A 20,130-nucleotide genomic window follows, 5' to 3' on the forward strand; every position below is an offset into this window, starting at 1 on the left:
CCTAACACAATGTGATACATATGGTGATATTTACTATTTGTCTAATTGAATTGAATTTGACCTTATCTTTCTTCCCCATAAAATAATCAAATAAGTCCTTGAGTGGATATTATTAGAAAGAGGCTGGAGAAATTTTAATTAAGTAATGTACTAAAAAAATTTGATAATGGGCTATTCCATTAATACATGAATCATATACAAATAAATTATGAGCCAGGATGATAAATCTTATTATTTAAAGAAATTATTAAAATTTTAGAAAATATTGTCATTAATCCATAAATAACACTTCTGAAGATCCAAAAATTCAGTACCAATCTTGATTCACAGTAAAATCAAATTTGAGTTGTGGTCAACTAGTCTAAATCATACATTGAAGGAATACCTACTATAATATACCTGCCAAGAGCTGCTCTTCCTCATCATAATCGCCATCATCACCACCACCACAATAACAATAGCAACTAGCACTAATATAGATATCACTTTCGAGTTTGTAAAGTGCTTAGCACTTATTATCTCAGTTGATCCTCACACCCCTGTGAGTTAAGTGCTATTATTATCTCCATTTTACAGATGAGGAAATTGAGACAAGGGGTTAAGTAGCTTGGCTAGGGTCACACAGGTAATAAGAGTCTGAGGCTAAATTTGAACTCAGGTTCAGCTCTCTACCTAACTACCTATCATTGAGTTCCTTCTTGATGAACTCTAAAAAAAGGGGGAACCCACCATTTCTCTAGTAGTCCATTTTACTTTGGGAGAGCTCCAATTGTTATGAAATTTTCTTGACTTTAAACCTAAATTTGCTTCATTTCAATTTCTACCCATCCTAATTCGACCGTCTGGGACCAAATTTATTCAGTCATTTTCAGTCACATCTGACTCTTCATGAACCTATTTGAGGTTTTCTTGGCAAAGATACTAGAGTAGTTTGACATTTCTTTCTCAAGCTAAGTTTTATAGATAAGGAAACTGAGAAAAAAAAGGATTAAATGAAATGCTCAGGATCACACAGCTAGTAAGTGTCTAAGGCCAAATTTGAACTCAAGAAGATGAGTCTACCAGGCTTAGCACTCTATCCACTGCACCACCTAGGGGTCAAAGGAAACAAGTCTATTGCTTCTTCCCCATGATAGCCCTTCAGATATTTGAAAATTACCTGAGCCTTCTTTTCTCCAAAGAAACATGCCCCATTCTTTCAGTCAGTCCTCACATGCCGTGAACTCAAAGTCCTTCCTCAGCCTGGACACTCTCCCTGCTCTGCTCTAGGCAATCTCCTGCTAATCGATGTGAATTAAAATCCTGTTTTTGAAGCATAATGGCTGTTTGACCATGAGAGTTAAGCCATTTGATCTCTCAGTGTCCTGAACAATTTTAATACTGTATGTTGTAGATCAGTTACTGATCAGCATTGGTAATTGGACTTTTGTCACTTGAAAGTTTCAGAGAGTTATGAAATCACATGTCATTCATTTACACTGCATACTCCCAAAATAAATAAAAAAAAATTCTTTGACAAAATAAGGAAAGTCTCCCTCACGAACTCTATCTTAGGTGACATTTAAAAGTATTTAGTTACTGCAATACCTCAAGGTCTTTGGAACTAAGTTGCCTTTAATGGAACTTTTAGGGTCCTAGTGTCACAAACAGCAAACCTGAAATGACCAGGGAGAAGTATATTGAAACTTCCTCGGAAAGACCATGGGAAAGAACACATGAGTTTTTACTTCGTCTAGACTCCAAATGCCATCCTTACTCTCTGCCAAACCATTTAGAACGGGAAAGATTACTGAATGAGATAAAGTATATACAACATTTTGCAAATGTACAATGTGTCAGCTGTTATGGTTATTATCATGAAGACTAAAAAAAATATTTTATTCTGCTACAGAATCTTTTGACAAGCAGTTTGGCTTGGTGCATCTGTTCCTCTGCCTGGCCTCAACTGTTTGGAACAAGGTGCCCCTCCCAGGATAAGCTCATCACTTCTAAACTCTCCACCATGCAGGTAACTCAAGACTTGATTGACTCTACCTCACTCAGCTTCCTTCTCTCCCCTTGGAGTGGAGGACTAGAGGATGGAGAGAATGCCTTCCTTTATAGAGGGCAGAAACTATACTCTCAGGTCATTCCACTTTGCATTTGCTGCCCTTCTTGGTTTCAGTCCATGGAACAACATGCTCTCACATTGGATACCCTCACACTTCCTTGCTACCTTTTGTGTGATTCCCACTTTAGGTCAATGAGGGCAGGGAGGGTCCTTTTTTATTAATTGTATTCCCAGGACTGAGAACAGTATTTGATACTTTGTAGGCAATTAAGAAATGTTTATTAGGTTGATGGATATAGTGCTGGGATTGAAACGAGAAAAACATGTTCAAATCTTGCTTCAGATATTCTGTAACTGTGTAACTACGGGAAAGTCAATTAATTTCTCCATTACTCAGTTTCCTCAACTATATATTAGACATAGGGGGCAGCTAGGCTGTGCAGTGGATAAAACACTGGCCCTGGATTCAGGAGGACCTGAGTTCAGATCTGGCCTCAGACACTTGACACTTACTAGCTGTGTGACCCTGAGAAAGTCACTTAACTCCCATTGCCCAGCAAAAAATAAAAACAAAAAACAAAACAAAACAAAAAACAAAAACAAAACACTATATATTGGAGCTTAATAATGGTACCTACCTCAAAGGATATTGGATCAGATACTCTATGTAAGGCACTTTGTGAAACTTAAACAGTCATATCACTTTAAGAGTTAAACTATCAAGTTGCACCTTGTGTTAAGCTTCATCTTCAAGATATAAATATCTTTAGTTCCCTGATTTGTCAGGATAACAGAATATCATGAGCAATGTAATTTGATTTAATAAAGTAATTATTGTAAAAATACTCATTTTAGTTCAATTAATGAATTCTAATATTGGTGAGGCATTCAGAGAAAATAGAATGAAATTTTAACTAGTAATAAACTGGCCATTAAATACTCCCAGGTTCTATAGTAAAGCAAGTATTTAAATGCTCACTAGTCCTCATCAATCAAATGATGAAAATTAGGAGAAGTAAATGGAGACAACTTACAACAAGAAAACTAACAATGTAATTCCTCTTTCTGGTATAAGCAAATTGACCAACCAACATTAAGTTGCCAATGTGTTAAAATGAAATTATACAACACAAGGATAGACTGTTGTATTATTTTCCCTTTATCCCTATGATTTTATTTGTTTTGGTGAATAGATACATAAAGTGTTTTAAGAATGGAATACTTATGTGTTAGGAAGAAAAAAGAAATTAAGTTCTTTTATATATAGTGGAATGAATTGGTTTAGCTTTTAAAAAAATAAAAGGAAAGGCTAGGAGAAAAGAAGGCTGGATAAAGTTCTAGAACAAGCATAATAGTAAGGCAGAAATGGAAGGCGTCTTCACTTTATTTCTACAAATGAACACAATGAAGTCCAGAAAGACATGACCAAATTGACAGATAATTAGTTTCAGAGACAGGAATAGAACCTAGCAAAAGTAGAGAAAGGTCTTCTCATATTCAGTTCAGGACTTATCCCACTATTCAACTTTTCTGCTTAGCACCATTAATAGTTGCTTGAAAATGTCTATATGATGATGCATATTAAAGTGGGTGGAGGGGGAGGAAAATAATCTACACCAAGAAATGTATCTGTTAAGGTTCCTATGGCTGTAATAACCAAGTTTTAAAATTATGCTTCTTGGGGGCAGCTAGGTGGCCCAGTGGACAAAAGCAGCAGCCCTGGCTTCAGGAGGACCTGAGTTCAAATCTGGCCTCAGACACTTGACACTTACTAGCTGTGTGACTTTGGGCAAATCACTTAACCCTCATTGCCCCACCCCACCCCCAAAATTATGCTTCTCTAATTTTCATATGGAGATACTGTTTTTGCACCTTTTAAAGTTGAAAAACATACTGTTTCCCCTAAAATACAGCTTGCTAATAATAATAACAACAACAACAATAATAATAATAACAATAAAATGTTGGGATAAGCAAATGCACAAAAGGGAAGTTTGAAGGACAAGGATACTCGGTGCTATATTCTCTACACACTATTCTATGGACTGTGTTATACTGGTGAGTTTGATTTCTGTTATACTCTCAGTTATTCCTGCAAGGAAACAATTGATTCATGGACCATGTTAAACCTACAGTACTTGGAAACCACATTACTGATACAGGATCTGGTTCAGAGGGTAAAATGGACAAGAAGGGTGGAGAGCTCAGCAAAAACCCATCTGCTAGAATTAACATTGGATAACTTGAAAGTGGCATTTCAAATGATTTTTTTTGTTCATTTTAATTGGTAGAAATCCTTTAGAGAATAAATTATTGTGATTCATTTAAATATTTGTTTCATCAAGTAATAAATAAATTGCTCACATTACTATGGAGCTTTAAGTTATGATGCAAGGTGCTTTAATAAAGCTTTTTTTTTCCATTTAATCCTCACAAATAGCTTGTGAGGCAGGTGCTATTGATGTCCATCTTCATAGTTGAGGAAACTAAGGGTAAGAAAGTCTACATGATATGCTTGGGGTCATAGAGCTGGGAGGTAGCTATCCATTCCATTATCTACTAAGACAGGCTGCCTCTCTCAAATAATTATTTACTCATTATATACTCTGTGTCTAGCACAGTGCTAAGAATTCTGGGGATCGAGAACCTGAATCATAGTTTGAATCAAATTTTAAAGGTGGAAGGGGCAAGAACACTTCACCAGAGGCTTCACAGGGTTTAGAGCTAGAAGGAACTGTTAGAAACATTCTAGTTTCACTCCTTACTTGAAGCATGGATAGTCGCTATTCAAATGGATCTTTATTCTCATTAATTGTTAAGTTCCCTCCAAAGATAAGTCTGTATCCCATCTTTGCCTATCCAACCTGAATGACTTTTATTTATATCTTTTTAAAAGTTCTCCATAGGCTTCTACCCTTTTTTTTGGTGGGGCAATGAGGGTTGTGACTTGGCCAGGGTCACACAGCTATTAAATGTCAAGTGTCTGAGGTCAGATTTGAACTCAGGTCTTCCCGAATCTAGTGCCAGTATTCCATCCACTGAGCCATCTAGTTGCCCACCTGGCTTCTACCCAATTTTAAGGGTATCATTAGAACACTTTAGACATTCATTTGCCATTCCTCATTCCTGCCATATGACAGACTCGTGTTCTTTTTCTGTCCTACAATTCTTTGGTTTCATTCTTTACCTTTGTGATACTCATCTTTATTCCTTCAGAACTAAACTTGCAAGAGCATGAAACTCTAAGGTGAATAATGTCTGAGATGATGCCAGTGGGAATAGATTTACGAATGTACCTTCTGCATACAATGGCATAAACTTGAACTTCATTTTCATGGCTACAGTATTCTCTGGCCGGGTTGGCAGAGTAAGAGTGAAGTTTGTTACTTCATGTTCAAACGCTATTGTAATTTTGAATTATGAAAAAGATATCTCCCATGGAGGCACTTCATCTCATCATAGCAAGTTCTTCCATACACAAATATACAGTGAGATGAAGGAATTTTAAAGAATATTCCCAAGGGAAAATAAATGCGGGAGTTACCTAGACACCCCAAGGAATTTATTAGGAACTTCAGACTTCAGAGGTTTTCCCTCTGGAGAGTAACTACCTGGAACATTTAGAAAGTTTTTCTTTGATTTCTCCATGTATAAGCAAAATAATTTGATGGATAAATTCTGAGGCATACAAGTGATCTTTAAAGTAAGGCTTCTTAAACTTTTTCCACTCACCACTCCTTTTTTTTGTTTGTTTGGTTTTTGGTTTTTTTTGGCAGGGCAATGGGGGTTAAGTGAATTTCCCAAGGTCACACAGCTAGTAAGTGTCAAGTGTCTCAGGCCAGATTTGAACTCAGGTCTTCCTGAATCCAGGGCCGGTGCTTTATCCACTGCACTACCCAGCTGCCCCCTCACCACCCCTTTTTGCCAGAGAAATTTGTATTTGACTCCAGGCATATAAGTATACAAAACAGATATATAAACCCCTTTACTGTTGCCAAATTTTTCACGATTCCCACATTCAGTTATGCAACCCCATATGGGACTGGGTAACCCACAGTTTAAGAAGCTTTGCTCTAAAGGAAAATGCTGGGCAAAAAAACTGATTTTACTTTTTTTTAACCTATCAATTTAACTCAAATAAAGTATTATAAAGACTGCCTTAAAATGAGGCCCCCCTGAGATAATCAGTAAGCCATTTAAAAAGTACTTACAAAATTCTAGGCAATATGCAAAATGCTAGAGATACCAAAAAAAAAAGTTTCAAAAGCTGTCCCTGCCCCCTAGGAGGTCACATTCTAATTGGGGAGATATTATGCAAATAAATATGTACGTACAAAATATACAGAGAATTGACAGAAGACAATCTCAGATGTTTTAAAAAGTCTTCCTATCTTTATCTGTTACTTTTTTTCTTTCAGTTATTAATTTTCTTAGCATCGTGTACAAAATGCATGTTATAATAAACTGCAGTGTAAATTTCAGGACTTTCATTATTCACCTAAAAATTGGTGAGAGCCTTCTATAACATAAAATGAATCTAGAAGAGATATATAAGAATGTCATTATATATGATACAATTCCTTACATTATTCATTAGAATACAAAGTTCTTGTAAAAGAACAACAAAATTACATATGGTATATTGATTGTTGTTCATTATCTTTTCTTGAAGATCATGACAGATGTCATCACTTGGAATGAAGTAGATTTAAGTGAGGAAAAGCTGTGCAAAGTCACCAGCCTCATTTTCTATTCCAGAGCCATCTGGGTCCAGTGCCAAGATATACATCAGAATGATTGGAAATGACCCCAGATGTTTGAGGCAATTGGGGCTAAATGATTTGCCCAGGGTTACACAGGTAGTAATTGTCAAGTATCTGAGGCTGGATTTGAACTCAAGTCCTCCTGACTCCAGGGCCAGTACTCTAGCCACTGTGCCACCTAATTGTCGGTTTTTATGTGAAATAGTTACAATAAAACACAGGTGCTAATTCTGTGTGCCATGGTTAAATTTACATAAAAAATCTAATGCACCTATTTTCCTTTGTGCTTTCAACAGAGATACTAGTTTTAGTAAAACAATTCTACTTCAAATGAAACAAGCAAATCACAGCTACAGTAAGTGAAATCATTTTCCCATGTTGACATTTGATAAATTACTTTTGAGAAGTGTGTATCAGGAATTAACAACATCCAAAAAAGAGGATTAATCAAAAAGGATTAAAAATAAGACAACTACTATTACTGCAAAACTCATGCATGAAATTATTTTAAGGAACTCTGAAGTGACAACTTTTGTCTTTATGTAAGAAAAAGGTAACAGACTCTATAGCACACCAGGATACCTCAGTCTTAAGAACCTCAAAATTTATTTTTAGCTCTTTCATTAAATCAGTCTGTCACAGTAAGGATGTTATATCTTGAACAGAAACACTCTCATACACAACTCATTCTACAATCACACTAACATATGAATTAATTAGCTTTTATTTTTATTTTGAAGCATTTGTTAAGTACACTGTGAAATACCCAACTCTAGATGCTAATCTGAAATGGAAGGAATATTATTTTCTTCTAAATCACCTAGATTCAATATCTTACAATTATCTTTGACTCTCCTACTCTTGGTTCAAGAAACTCTGTGGCTCTCCACTCCTAGTAGTAAAAAGCTCATGAGCCCCTCTTGATGTGTTCAACTTTAGCCAGGGAACACAAAAAGCAAAAGTATTTACTAAGATAGTAACCTAAGAATGATAGACACAAATCATTTCCTCCATAAATATAAAGGTTGACTGCCTTATGATTCTAATAGATATGATGGAATGATGACTTCTTTATATATTAAGTATAAGTATAATAACTTCTTGATATTTTAAGACCTTAATGCCCTTTTTGTCTCTTTTCTGTCCTCTTTACATTTCAGTGTAAACTGAGGATGGAGGCATTCTCCTGGTTGCTACATAGTGTTCAGTATTGCCTTGCTGCTGTTATTTAGTCAAAACAAATGCTATTATCATGAATAATATGAGAATAAATATCAATCCAATGCAAGGAGTCTTGGTACTTCAATTTATCAGCTACAAATATTGATTTGTATTGGATAGACTCTTAGAATTATATTGCATCAAGTGGAATTGAGGGGAATCAATTGATTAGTGGTCTCATGATCACTGCCCCATCAACAGATGCTTACATGACATGCACTCAAAGCTCTTTAACATCCTAGTTGCCCTCCTCTCCTGGATGGTCTCCATCTCATTTATATTCACAAAGGGATAGCAAATGAAGAGAGTGACTTGAATTTCAGGTTGCACTAAAACACAACATGCACAACTGAATACAATTCTTCAGTTGTGATCTGACAGTACTGCAGAAATAGATTTTTTTTCAGAAATTTGGTTTCTTTATAAGCAATATCTGATGTAAAATATTTTAAAATTATTTTATCAAAGATGAATTTTTTTCCTTTTTAAACAACATGTAACTTAATTATTCTTCATAAGTTTTATTCTAAAGTCATTATTTGTATTCCTAACTACTATAATACATGATGTTCCTTGATAATTCTGATTCATTTTATTTCATCCTTTTCTGCCTACTTATATGAAATGGATTTAAGCTCCAGAGAAAGTGCTTCTCTGCATTGGTAGAGGTTGTTTCTTCAGTGTGAATTCCCTATACCAATGAAGTCATAGTTCTAGTTCTTTCCAATTTTACGTTTTTTGTAGTAAATCAAAATAAGACATCAAAAACAAGATTAAAGCAGTTCTTTTACAAAATATTTTTTATCTGTTAGTGCCAGAATTGCATAAGTATTTTTAACATAGCTGAGGGTTAAGTATATGGTAACCAATATTTTGTAGCTGAGAAATTGAAGTATCAGAACTCCTTGCATTGAATTAATAATTGCTCTTATATTATTCATGGCAACAACATTTATTATGAATAAATAACAGAGGCAAGGTAATACTGAACACTCAATTTAATATGAATTCTTCAAAGGGGGTATGAATGATGCTCAAGTAGCTATCTCGAAGCATGCCATAAAATTACCTATCTTAACATTTGCATTCCAATGGATATGATTTCTTTCTCTGTGAAATATATGCAAAACCCACATCACAGTACATCTGCACTCCTAGGCTCTACCAGTTAAATTTCTTTGGGATGAATTTTAAGTATACTCTTATATACTCAAGCCACATGCCTTTCCATAAAGATACTGGAAATATGACATAACTATAGTATTCACAGATGGAGACATATTTATGGTAGCTCTATCTGCATAAATCAAGAAAATATGAATAAAACATTGTTTAACTATACAACAAAGCAATTTTGACTTCAGAAGTAAAGCAATACTGATTCCTATTCTATTGGGAGAAAAGAAACACCTATTAACAATTTCTTTAATAAATATCTTTCATGGTTTTAGCAAGCTCAGGAAAAAAAATGTAATCCTTAACATTTACTTTCTGATGGAGAGGTTTGAAAGCAGTAGAGTAACTAGAATTTCCTTGGCTTTTAATTGTGCTACTATAATTCTTCAGGAATTTATATCATGATAGGAAACTCACTGAGGGCCAAAGAAGAATCTACTTAAAGAGAAAGGGAAAGATATTACTGATCAATTAATGTAATATTCAAGCATGTGACACCAGGTCCTTAGATGCAAACAACCAATATGCCCTCCCATTGCATTGAATGGAGATGTTCTATTTCTTGTTAATAGTTGAAAATAAATGCATATTTAGAAATTCTGAGCATAGCATTAGTTTTTCCTTTAAGTTTTATTCAGCAGATTCCATAGATAAATTCTAAACACACTACACTCTAACCTCAACACAGAGCCATAGAACTCAAAGTCAATTAACACTCTTAAGACACAAAGAAAAAGTCATAATATAGACAAAAGTCAGAAACCTTCTTTTTTGCTATCTAATGTAGGAAAAAATAAATTAAGTTTTCACCCACCTGGGATCTTTCTGAATGCTATCAATGGAAGGTGACCTAGCCAAAGTGCCTTCAGGTGGTATGGCAGGCCCAGATTTGCTGTATGGTGACTCGACAGAAGGACAATACTGCAGCTGTCGGTAGGGGTCTGCGTAATTGGAGGCTGGGCCTGCAGCGTAACTGGCTCTCTGGAAGGTCGAGGCTGCATTCTGTGTGCCGTGCTGACTGCCTGTGCGCTGTAAGGGTACGGAGTCGACACCAGGGGAAGATGGGGCTACGACAGGAAAGTAGGGACAAAGTAAAAAATTGAGGACCTGTTCACAGAAATGGTTAACCAGGTCTAGGCAGAGGAAAAAAATACACACATAAAAACAGGGGTTTGAAAAAAATAAAAAAAAGAAATGATCATAATTGAAATCAAGAAATCCAATATCATCCAGTGCAATTGCAATAAATGAGCCACTAATAGTGAATGAGAAGGGATAATCCTTCATCATTGGGTATTAAATATCCAACAATTGGTGACCTAAGTGAAATGAAAAAAAATTACAAAACTAAAATACAAGATAAATTAGTTTAATATCTTATTAAGAACTAATATCACTCAACATAAAACTAGGTTATAAAGAAACAAGTATAGGGGAGGGGGAAAGGGATACCCTCCCCTTCTGTATCCTTATACAAGTTCTAGTGGTGAATTCACTTGCCTGTAATAAATGTTAATATATAACCAGTTAAAAATTCTAATTTTCACTTTTCAAAATAGTTACAACAATGTTCAGGGAGGGTGAGTTTGGTATATTCAGAATTAATAGAATGATATACATTTTCCAACTTGGCCAATGTGTGAATTTTGTCTTGCTGACCTATGCATTTTTTAACACAAGGGTTAACTTTTTCATTTTTAAAAATCATCCAATTGGTGGGGAAGTAGGGAGGAGTTATAGTAAATGCTTAGAAAATTAATTTAAAACTGAAACACCACACCATTCAAAGACAAATAAGATGATTTTACATATGACATATGTCACACCCCACAGGGAATATAATTGGCACCACTCTGCAAAACAATTTCTATAATATTTCCATTTCTTTTCTCTACACAATTTTTTTCAGAATACCCTATTAACACAGTCCACAGGGGTGATGAAGGGGGGACGGCAATCATGCAAACAGGATCTTATGTAAATAAAATGAATTGACTACTATTCATCTTACATTTCTATTTAATGTTTTAGTATCTCCCCTTGTAGTTTTAGATATTTTCCTGATGAACTGTAGTATTTCTTAGATGTCTAAATTAATTAAAAGTATTATATGAAAGAATACTACTTAAAACAAAGTTCCAATAAGTCAGGTAAATTTGAATATCTTAAAAATAATGTCAGAATGGCTTTTCATGTACCATTATTTTTATTCCATTTACAGGAAGAAAGTAACCACCTTCTTCTAAAACGTGTCTGATAAATTCATGGGCTGCCAAAGAATATTGCAGTTCTTGGTGTCATTAAGATAGACAACACATTTACTTTCTGGTTTACTAGATAACAATGTACCCAAATTAAAGTCTGTGTCAAGACAAGATCAATTATAGTGAGGTAGTTACATTACAATGTTGTTAAACCCCCATTATAAATCACACCAGACTTCCATGAAATGCTAAGTAGTGTCACCTGCTAAAGATGATTGGCCAAAGCTTGTTGTATTCTCCTTTGATTATTGGGAACATGCATCAAATTAAAACACAAATGAAACTGTGTTACAATGACAAAATTCTGGTAGAAGAATTTAGGGACATTTAGTCAAGATGATACAAAGATGAAAAGGATAGGAACAAAACAGGTTCCTTTCCTGGGAATGGATCTGCTTGTAAAGAGAAGCACAACTACTTCCTGTCACATCTTTCATATCAGCTCAGAGGTTTCCAAAAAGGAAAAATGAATATTTCAGAGACAAAGTCCATGCTATAAAACACATTTGACAAGAAAAACTTTCTATCTTACACTCCCTGGGGCTATCATTTAATTAAATAAGCAAGGATAATTTTACATTTTATATCTCAAAGTAATTTGTTTGGACCAATAAAAAGTTTGGTAATATGGATTGTTATTTATTTCTATATTACTTTATTTAGTGATTTATATTACCTCTATGATACTATTCTTGGACATATCACATAGTGTATATTCATACATTTCAATAATAATGAGTATTATAATATTTAATAAAGTATAAATTATAAGAAGAAAGTTTACAATAACAGGAGAGTTTAAAGTTAAATTTGTTAGGACCAAGAGAACAGGCCACTCAGTTAAAGACAAGGCATAAAGCTAGAGAATGGTTCCATTTTTAAGGAAATGAGGATAGGTTAGAAAGCAAACCAAGGATGAAATAGAGATGTACATGTAGTATTGTTTGTTTAGACACGCTTATTTTTTAGTAAATTTTATATAAACATCTGAGGGATTATTACTATTATAAAATATTCATTTACAAAGATAAATCTACATAATAATACATAAAACATTTTATGGTTTGCAAAACATTTCCCTCACAACAACCCTGTGAGGTAGGTAGTATAATTATGATTATTCCCATTTTACAAATGAGAAAAATGAGGTCCTGAAAATTTCTATGACTTGCCTATGAGAATTCTGTTTGTTTAGTATTTAATCAGGATTTGAACTCATGACTCCATACTCCAAGTATGGTGCTATAACTGCTCTAAGCCATGCTGCTTTTATGATGAAAGAGTTTCTTATAAATAGGAACTTATATTAGTATGATGATAAGTTATTTGGTTTAGATGTAGCCTCCCTGAATTAGTGGGTTGTAGAATAGATTGCAAACTATGTGAAGGCTGACTGTTTTATTTTCACTTATAGCCTCTAAAATGAGCACAGTGCCTTACAAACACCTATGTTTCTTTCAAGAGCACATTGAGGAAAGTGACATAATTGGTGAATATATGAACACATCTATTTTATACATAGAGGTATACTTGCATTGATATAATCATATAAAATGAATGTTTTTTTATTGATGACTGTGATTCTATTTGGTTGGATTCTTTTGTTTTATTTCTGGTCCAGTCCCATGTCATTTCATAGGTAGATGAATTCCTGGTCTGAATACTTCCTCCACCAATTCAGATCAGTAACTTGTCTATAACTGAAAGTCTTAAGGAAGGGCCCTGATGGGTCAAGGGATGTACCTATCATTATACATCTTGTATGTGCTTGAAGTAGGACTTGAAGGCAAGTCTCCTGGATTCCATGCTGCCTCTCATTTGGATAGCTATAATGGCTGAAATGTGTTTATTTATGTAATTCTAGAAGTGTAAATTATTCAAAAATTTACCACAGAAGCCTGGTTTTAGAAAACAAAGGTCTACATATTTGTGTCCAAGCTGAGGAATACCCTATGGGATATAACATACCCAATTTGCTTGGTCCTTGGAGATATTCTTAAATTCTGATCCTTCTAGTTGTGCTAAATTGTACTTGTGATATTGGCAAGGACCACTCTGTGTTTCTTAATGCTGCTATATTTGTTAGCTAGCCATCTGCTAGAAAATCAAAACAACTTATAAACTGTCATATGTGTTCTCTCAGACTGTCTCTGATTTATTCCATATATAGCTTGTCTATACAGAACATGTTATCTCTCCCATTAGTCTATGAGCTCTTTGAAAACAGGGAATTTTGTTTTGTTTTGTTTTTGTATTTTGCCTTTCTTTGTATCAGCAAAACTTAGCAAAACACTTGATACTCCAGTGCTTAATATATGATATTTGATTTCTCTTGTTTTTAGCATGGAGAAAATTTCTGGTTAAAAGGGAGAATTAATAAAAGGACATTACCTTTTGAATAGATACCTGCAAATAAGGAGGAATTGGCAACCAAATTCTAAGGCAAAACAGGATGAGCAAAACAAATAAAAATAGGCAAATTACATGAATTACAACATGTGGAATTAAATGAAAACAGTTTGTAGGAGGTGTAAGTTAAAGAATGTTATGAAATAATATAAAGAATATTAGGTGAACCCATTTCTATACACAAAGAAGGGGAAAGGTAGGAAAAACCTCATTGAACAAAGTACATAAGAAACTGAAACAGCAGTAGATCTCTCTCTCTCTCTCTCTCTCTCTCTCTCTCTCTCACACACACACACACACACACACACACACACACACACACACACACCGGACGGAAAGCAGAGCAAATCACCAGGGAGAGCTCCTAAACAATACTGACAGCAAAGGCAGAGAATTGGAATCTCATTGCCTAAGGAGGAATGGGAAAGGAAATAAAGGAATAATACTATTCAAGAATATAATTCATAGAAAGGAAAATATTTCTGGTTTCTTAAATGGTATGGGGAAAGTTATAACCAACACCACTGGAGAGACTGAATTTTTTTCTCTTAGAAAACCGAGAGAAAAATGTTGGTGTGAGCAAGAAGTGCACAAATTAAATTAGGATAAAATTACTTCAATACGTTACATGTAGCCTGATTTCAAGGCCCTGAATATCAATGTCATTTAAGGTCATTTAACCATGGAACATTTTTCAGAACTTTTGCAGGAGTGTTGAGATGCCTAAACCTAGGATACCTAAACTAGTTGGGGGTTGGGAGTGGATACTAATTCTGTCAATTTATATACTGGAATATTTGTGCATGTATATAAAACACACACATATATATTATGAGATTGGATTGTTCAACAAGAGTCATTCCTACTTTGTTTTTGGAATATGCCTTTGGATTTCCAAATCGGAATATTCCAAAAGTAAAAGAATGATTCCTATTGAACAATCCAATCTCATCACATTTCAGGACTGGACATCTAAGAGAACAGACTATATCCTTTTATCAAGAATTGCTTCTGTAACCCACTATATCAATATATTTTTAAAATATATCATGGAGGTGGTTACACAACTTCCTTGTGTATATCAAGTAATCAAAGTCAGTGTTGGGTGATAAGAGGAATGGTTTGCTGGATTTTAACATTTGACAGGCAATGTGGGATAACGTGCAATGGACCATCTCTAGATCAAGAAAGGTCTTTGTTTAAACTTTGTCTCTAACACACAATAGCCGTGCAGCCATGGTGAAGCCATTTAATATCTCAGTACCCCAGGGAATTCTAAAAGACAAGGGCTTGAAGATAATTGATATTTCCATCAGTGAAAGGAGCTCCCCCATACTGATGATATCATAATTCCTGACCAATAATAATAATAACAATATAAATAAATGCCATCAATTCAGAAGGGAACATTTGCTAACACCACCACCAAATAAGGACAGCAGTTAAAGAGAAAGATGGAGGGCAGGGGGAAAAGTTGACTCCTTCCAACAAGAACTCAAAGTGACTTTGCTATGTTTATAGAATTGGTGAAAATAATAAATCATTCAAATACAGGTTCACGTACACACAAAGAAAATAATAAAAATGATTATATGCAAATAAGAAAGACAATGATGTTGACATCACAGGACATCTGAAACTGAATAAGATGTGTAGAACTATGGATTTTTTTAAAGACACCATAAGAAGAAATGAAGCATATTAAAACCAAACAATATCTTCCTTATTATTACCTGGCTTGGATTATCCATACTGTAATAATATGCTGGCATTTTTTTTACAAGACCCTTTTTGCTTAGTTTTTACTTTTTTATCTATTTGCTCCTATTGGAATTCTGTGTATTCTAAGCCAAATTTCTATTAAACCTTGTAAAATTATTCCCTACCTATTCATCTCATAGACACAGCAAACATTTGAAATGGATAGTTCTTGTTCAGCTCTACAAATATTCCCCTTTCCTCTTCCTTCTCTTCAAATATACCTTTCCTTCTCTATTTGATAAACCCTTGGGTAATCTTCTTCCTGTCAGGGGATTAAAACAGCAGGCCCTTCACTAGGAAAACAGCTGCTGCCTTTATTCATCAGCCAGTTACAAAATATTCTGTTTATCTTCTTTAGAACCAAAAATCAAAGGCCTATTAGGGAAAGTTGGAGTTATACTCTTAATTATGATGCATGCCTATATTAGAGATGGAGAGTATGCTTTTAAAAACACATGGAATGTCCTGCTCAATGATGGTAAGTGATTGGGTAAATATCAGAATAGTTTGGGGAAACAGTAGAATTTATAGAAATTTAGCTATGAGGACAGTTAAAAGTAACTATAAGGAAATAAATGTGTTTTAATAATTTAGAAATTTAGGAATTTATGGTACTTAACTCAAACAGAATTCCAAGGAAATAAATAGAATATAGAGCCAAAATATTTTTAAGACTAAATCTTTTTATTTTATGCATCATATGTGTCTATAAATAATGGTACATCATACATAACTACATAGAGGGAAACAAACAGATTTCATTAATATAGTGAACTCCCAGATGAGGAAATTCCTTCTACCAATAAAGGTAAGAACCTTCTATTAAACTTAGAGTCTGAGAGAATTGCCTAGAACAGTGATAAATTAAGTGTCTTGCCCAGGAAAACACAAACAGCATGCATCAGAGATGGCATTCAGATCTAGGCCACTTTAGCTCCAAATATAGCTCTTGTTTCACTCTGCTACACTTCCGAGGTCCCTTCTAGCTTTTAATCTATAGAATTAATGATTTATAAATAGGTGTATATATATGTGTATGTATATATATATATATATACATACACATATATATACACACACATATTAAATTTAGCATAGCATATGGGATAGGATGCTATCCTTGAAGCGAAGAAGATCTGTGTTCAAGTCCTATCTCTACCATATATTGGTTAAGAGATTCTAGGTAACTCTGGAGAACTATAAAACTTCAAAATATGTACTGACCTTAATTGTTAGAGGAAGTTCCATGCACCACTGAAATCATAGATACAATATCTATTTCTATTCCACATATATGCACATATAAATGTATGTGTGTTTATATTTTATTAATTTATTGGTTTTTATCTATCTAATCATTTATTTACACATTTACGTATGGATGTATGTATGTCCATATGTACTTATGTATGTGTTTATATTCTCTCTGGAGCCTAGAAAAATTAGCATGTCAGGTTTCAAAGGGCAAGGAAAACCCATTCCGTTGTCTATTAACTTGCACATTTTGGCTCTATCACTTTTAGACAATCCAAAACAATGCTAATTAGGAGTTTTAAAAAATGTGAATCCTATCTTTACACAAATATGAAAACTTGGTTATAAAAATAAGAATTAATTTTCTGTCTACATTTTTACTTAAAACATATCTTATAACTTGCTGTTTATCATGTTAATAATCAACACTCCACCCTGAAAAAAAATTGATGATCCTTTTCTTGTCATTTCCATTTTTGTCCCAATGGATAGTTACACAACTTTTAAAATGAACAAAATATTCCAGAAAACCAGATCTTAGTTTGCTATTTAGTATATGTTGAATATTTTACTTCAAGTCTGTTTATAATTTTCTAAATTTAGAGTCAAGAAGAGACATGAAAAAAGGGACTTCCAACTTGCAAGACATTGTACAACTTTCAGGCTTCCTCTCTGTCCCTCCACCCCAATACATTAAAATGTATGGAATGTTATGGCAAGAATTAAGCATAACACGGGTCTTTGGATAGGGATATGAGAGAGAACAATTACATGTATATCACCACTTAATTATCTTCATTACCACAATTGTTATTATTTAAATAATCCTTCTTGAGTAAAACTTGAAATGACAAAGGTCATAATCTGATCACAACACATTTTTTTGATGTATTAAGGCTGGTCTTCAAAAGAGCATTAATATAGGAGAAATGCAAATAGTAAGAATTTTCATTTTATAGCACATTTCAGAAGGACTCAAAAAATTCAGCCTGTTTTTGTGGTCTAGGCAATATGATTATCAAATACAGGGAAAAGTGTGACCATGTATTTTTAAATTTTTTTTTTTTTTTAGTGAGGCAATTGGGGTTAAGTGACTTGCCCAGGGTCACACAGCTAGTAAGTATTAAGTGTCTGAGGCCGGATTCGAACTCAGGTACTCCTGACTCCAGGGCCGGTGCTCTATCCACTGCGCCACCTAGCTGCCCCCGACCATATATTTTTATATGGAATTTCACTTCAGATAAATGGCTAGTGATTCCATTAGATATATAGTCATATATTAGTTGATCCCTGTGGGAATACACCACCATCAAATATTTGTTCATTATGAAAACAGTAATAGAAGCTACTTAAAAATAATTACTTGTGTATATATGCATATAAATTGCTTCATATGGAAACAGAGATGAGATAGATGTTCATGGAAATAAAAAAGCTATAATCAAAGAATGGAAGGTATAATATGGATTCCTCTAGTAGGCATCTACAATTTGGGGGGGGGGGGTAATGTGATACAGTGAGAAAGAACACTGCACTAGGATTCATGAGAGCTGGGTTTTAATGCCAGGTTTGCCTTGAAATAGTTCTTGGGCAAATTGTCTAATTTTTCTGAGATTGTTTCCTCAATTGTTTCATCTATTTAATTTTGATATTTCTCAGACTTTAGATTTATGTGTCCTTTGGTTCAACCAGAAAAAAAATGTAGTAAAGTCCTCTTTTTAAAAGTAGGGAACTGGATGAGGTGGGGAACATGGGATCACAGAATGGGAATTTCTATAAAGATTTTATCCAAAGAGCCAGGTCAGTGTATGGGCAAGAAGATAGTGTAAGGATGAGTATAACTCAAATTGGAATAAATTCTGAATGTCCAAAGAAAAAATAAAGTAATGTAACCTTTTAAACAACTGAAACAGAAGGACATAAAGGCAAGTGGGAGAGACAAGGGTTCTAATGGAAATCTAAGGATATTTCTTAGCTGTCTATTATGGAAAGGAAGATAAAAAGGCATTTTTAAGAGTCATACTGAAATTAGATTTTTTTCCAATTGATACCTGCAAAAATCATTTTAGACTTTTTTTTTGCTTATAATTTGTCCAAACATTGGAAAGAACGTGAAGTTTGTTAATTGCTTTAAAAATTAATGTTAGAGGGCAGCTAAGTGGTACAATGGATAAAGAACTAGCCCTGGATTCAGGAGGACCTGAGTTCAAATCTGGCCTCAGACACTTGACACTTACTAGATGTGTGACCCCTGGCAAGACACTTAGCCCTCACGGCCATGCAAAAAAATGTGAGAGGTTGCATGATCTAGTGGAAAGGTCACTGGTCTTGGAGTTAGACCAATTTCAAACCTTAACTCTCTTATTTACCCATGTGACCTTTTTAGTTTCCTCTGAAAAATGAGAAATTAGGGTTTAGATATATTCAAGTTTGTCTAACTTTCAAACAAAAAAATGATGTGTATTTGTATTATAACATACCGTCTTCATAGTGATCTTTTGAGGTAGGTAATGCATTTATTTTCATTTTATAGATGAGAAATCTTAAAAAAAAAAGTTTAAGTGACTTGCCTAAGGTCAGACAGACTGATAGGAAAAAGAGAGAGCAACAGGAAGAGGAAGATGATAGAAATGTAATTTTCAAAATGTTTTCACAACTCATGTCTCATTTTATCCCAATAAAACCCTTGTGATGTTGGCCAGACAGATATATAAGCAGATTACAAAAAACAAAACAAAACAAAAAAAATCCTAGAATTTGGAGAGGATAAGTGCTTTGTCCAAGATAAAAAGGGTAAAAAGAAAAATAATCCAGGCCTATTGACTCTTGGTCTAGTGTTCTTTCCTTCATGCCACTCATGGAGTCTCTCATGAATTTGTTCAACAAAAAACCAAAGCTAGCAAAAGTTGTAACCACAGTGTATGCATCAGGCAGATTCAAGTAGCTGAAAGGGACATTTCCAGTGTTGTTTAAAAGCAAAGAAAAATATTCTGTTGTTTGTATTTTCTCTATATAAGTTTTTGTAGTATTTATAACAAGTCAGGTAGCTGTATTAGTAAGTCCTACCTGTTGCATCATTTTGTCATGTGGCAAAATGTGCAGGCTGAAAGCTAAAATTTGCTTATGTTATCCTGGCTATATCCTTGTGCATCTTTCTTTCATTGGTTATTTCCAAAAGTATCACTAATATCTTCCTTGTAATACTAAATTCATTCATATCCAAATGCTAACA

General features: G+C 34.2%; 1 protein-coding gene across 7 annotated transcripts in view; it reads right to left on the minus strand.

Moving 5' to 3' along the window:
* Window positions 1-20,130, minus strand: part of CTNND2 (catenin delta 2) — a 1,127,657-nt gene that overhangs the window by 431,013 nt on the left and 676,514 nt on the right. For all 7 annotated transcript variants that reach the window (XM_043973915.1, XM_043973925.1, XM_043973939.1 and 4 more), the window contains one exon: window positions 10,025-10,277. In XM_043973915.1, the coding sequence (XP_043829850.1) occupies window positions 10,025-10,277 (253 nt within the window). The remainder of the gene's footprint in view (window positions 1-10,024; window positions 10,278-20,130) is intronic.

The sequence above is a fragment of the Dromiciops gliroides genome, chromosome 1 (assembly GCF_019393635.1).
Source record: "Dromiciops gliroides isolate mDroGli1 chromosome 1, mDroGli1.pri, whole genome shotgun sequence".
In the NCBI taxonomy this organism is placed as follows: Eukaryota; Metazoa; Chordata; class Mammalia; order Microbiotheria; family Microbiotheriidae; genus Dromiciops; species Dromiciops gliroides.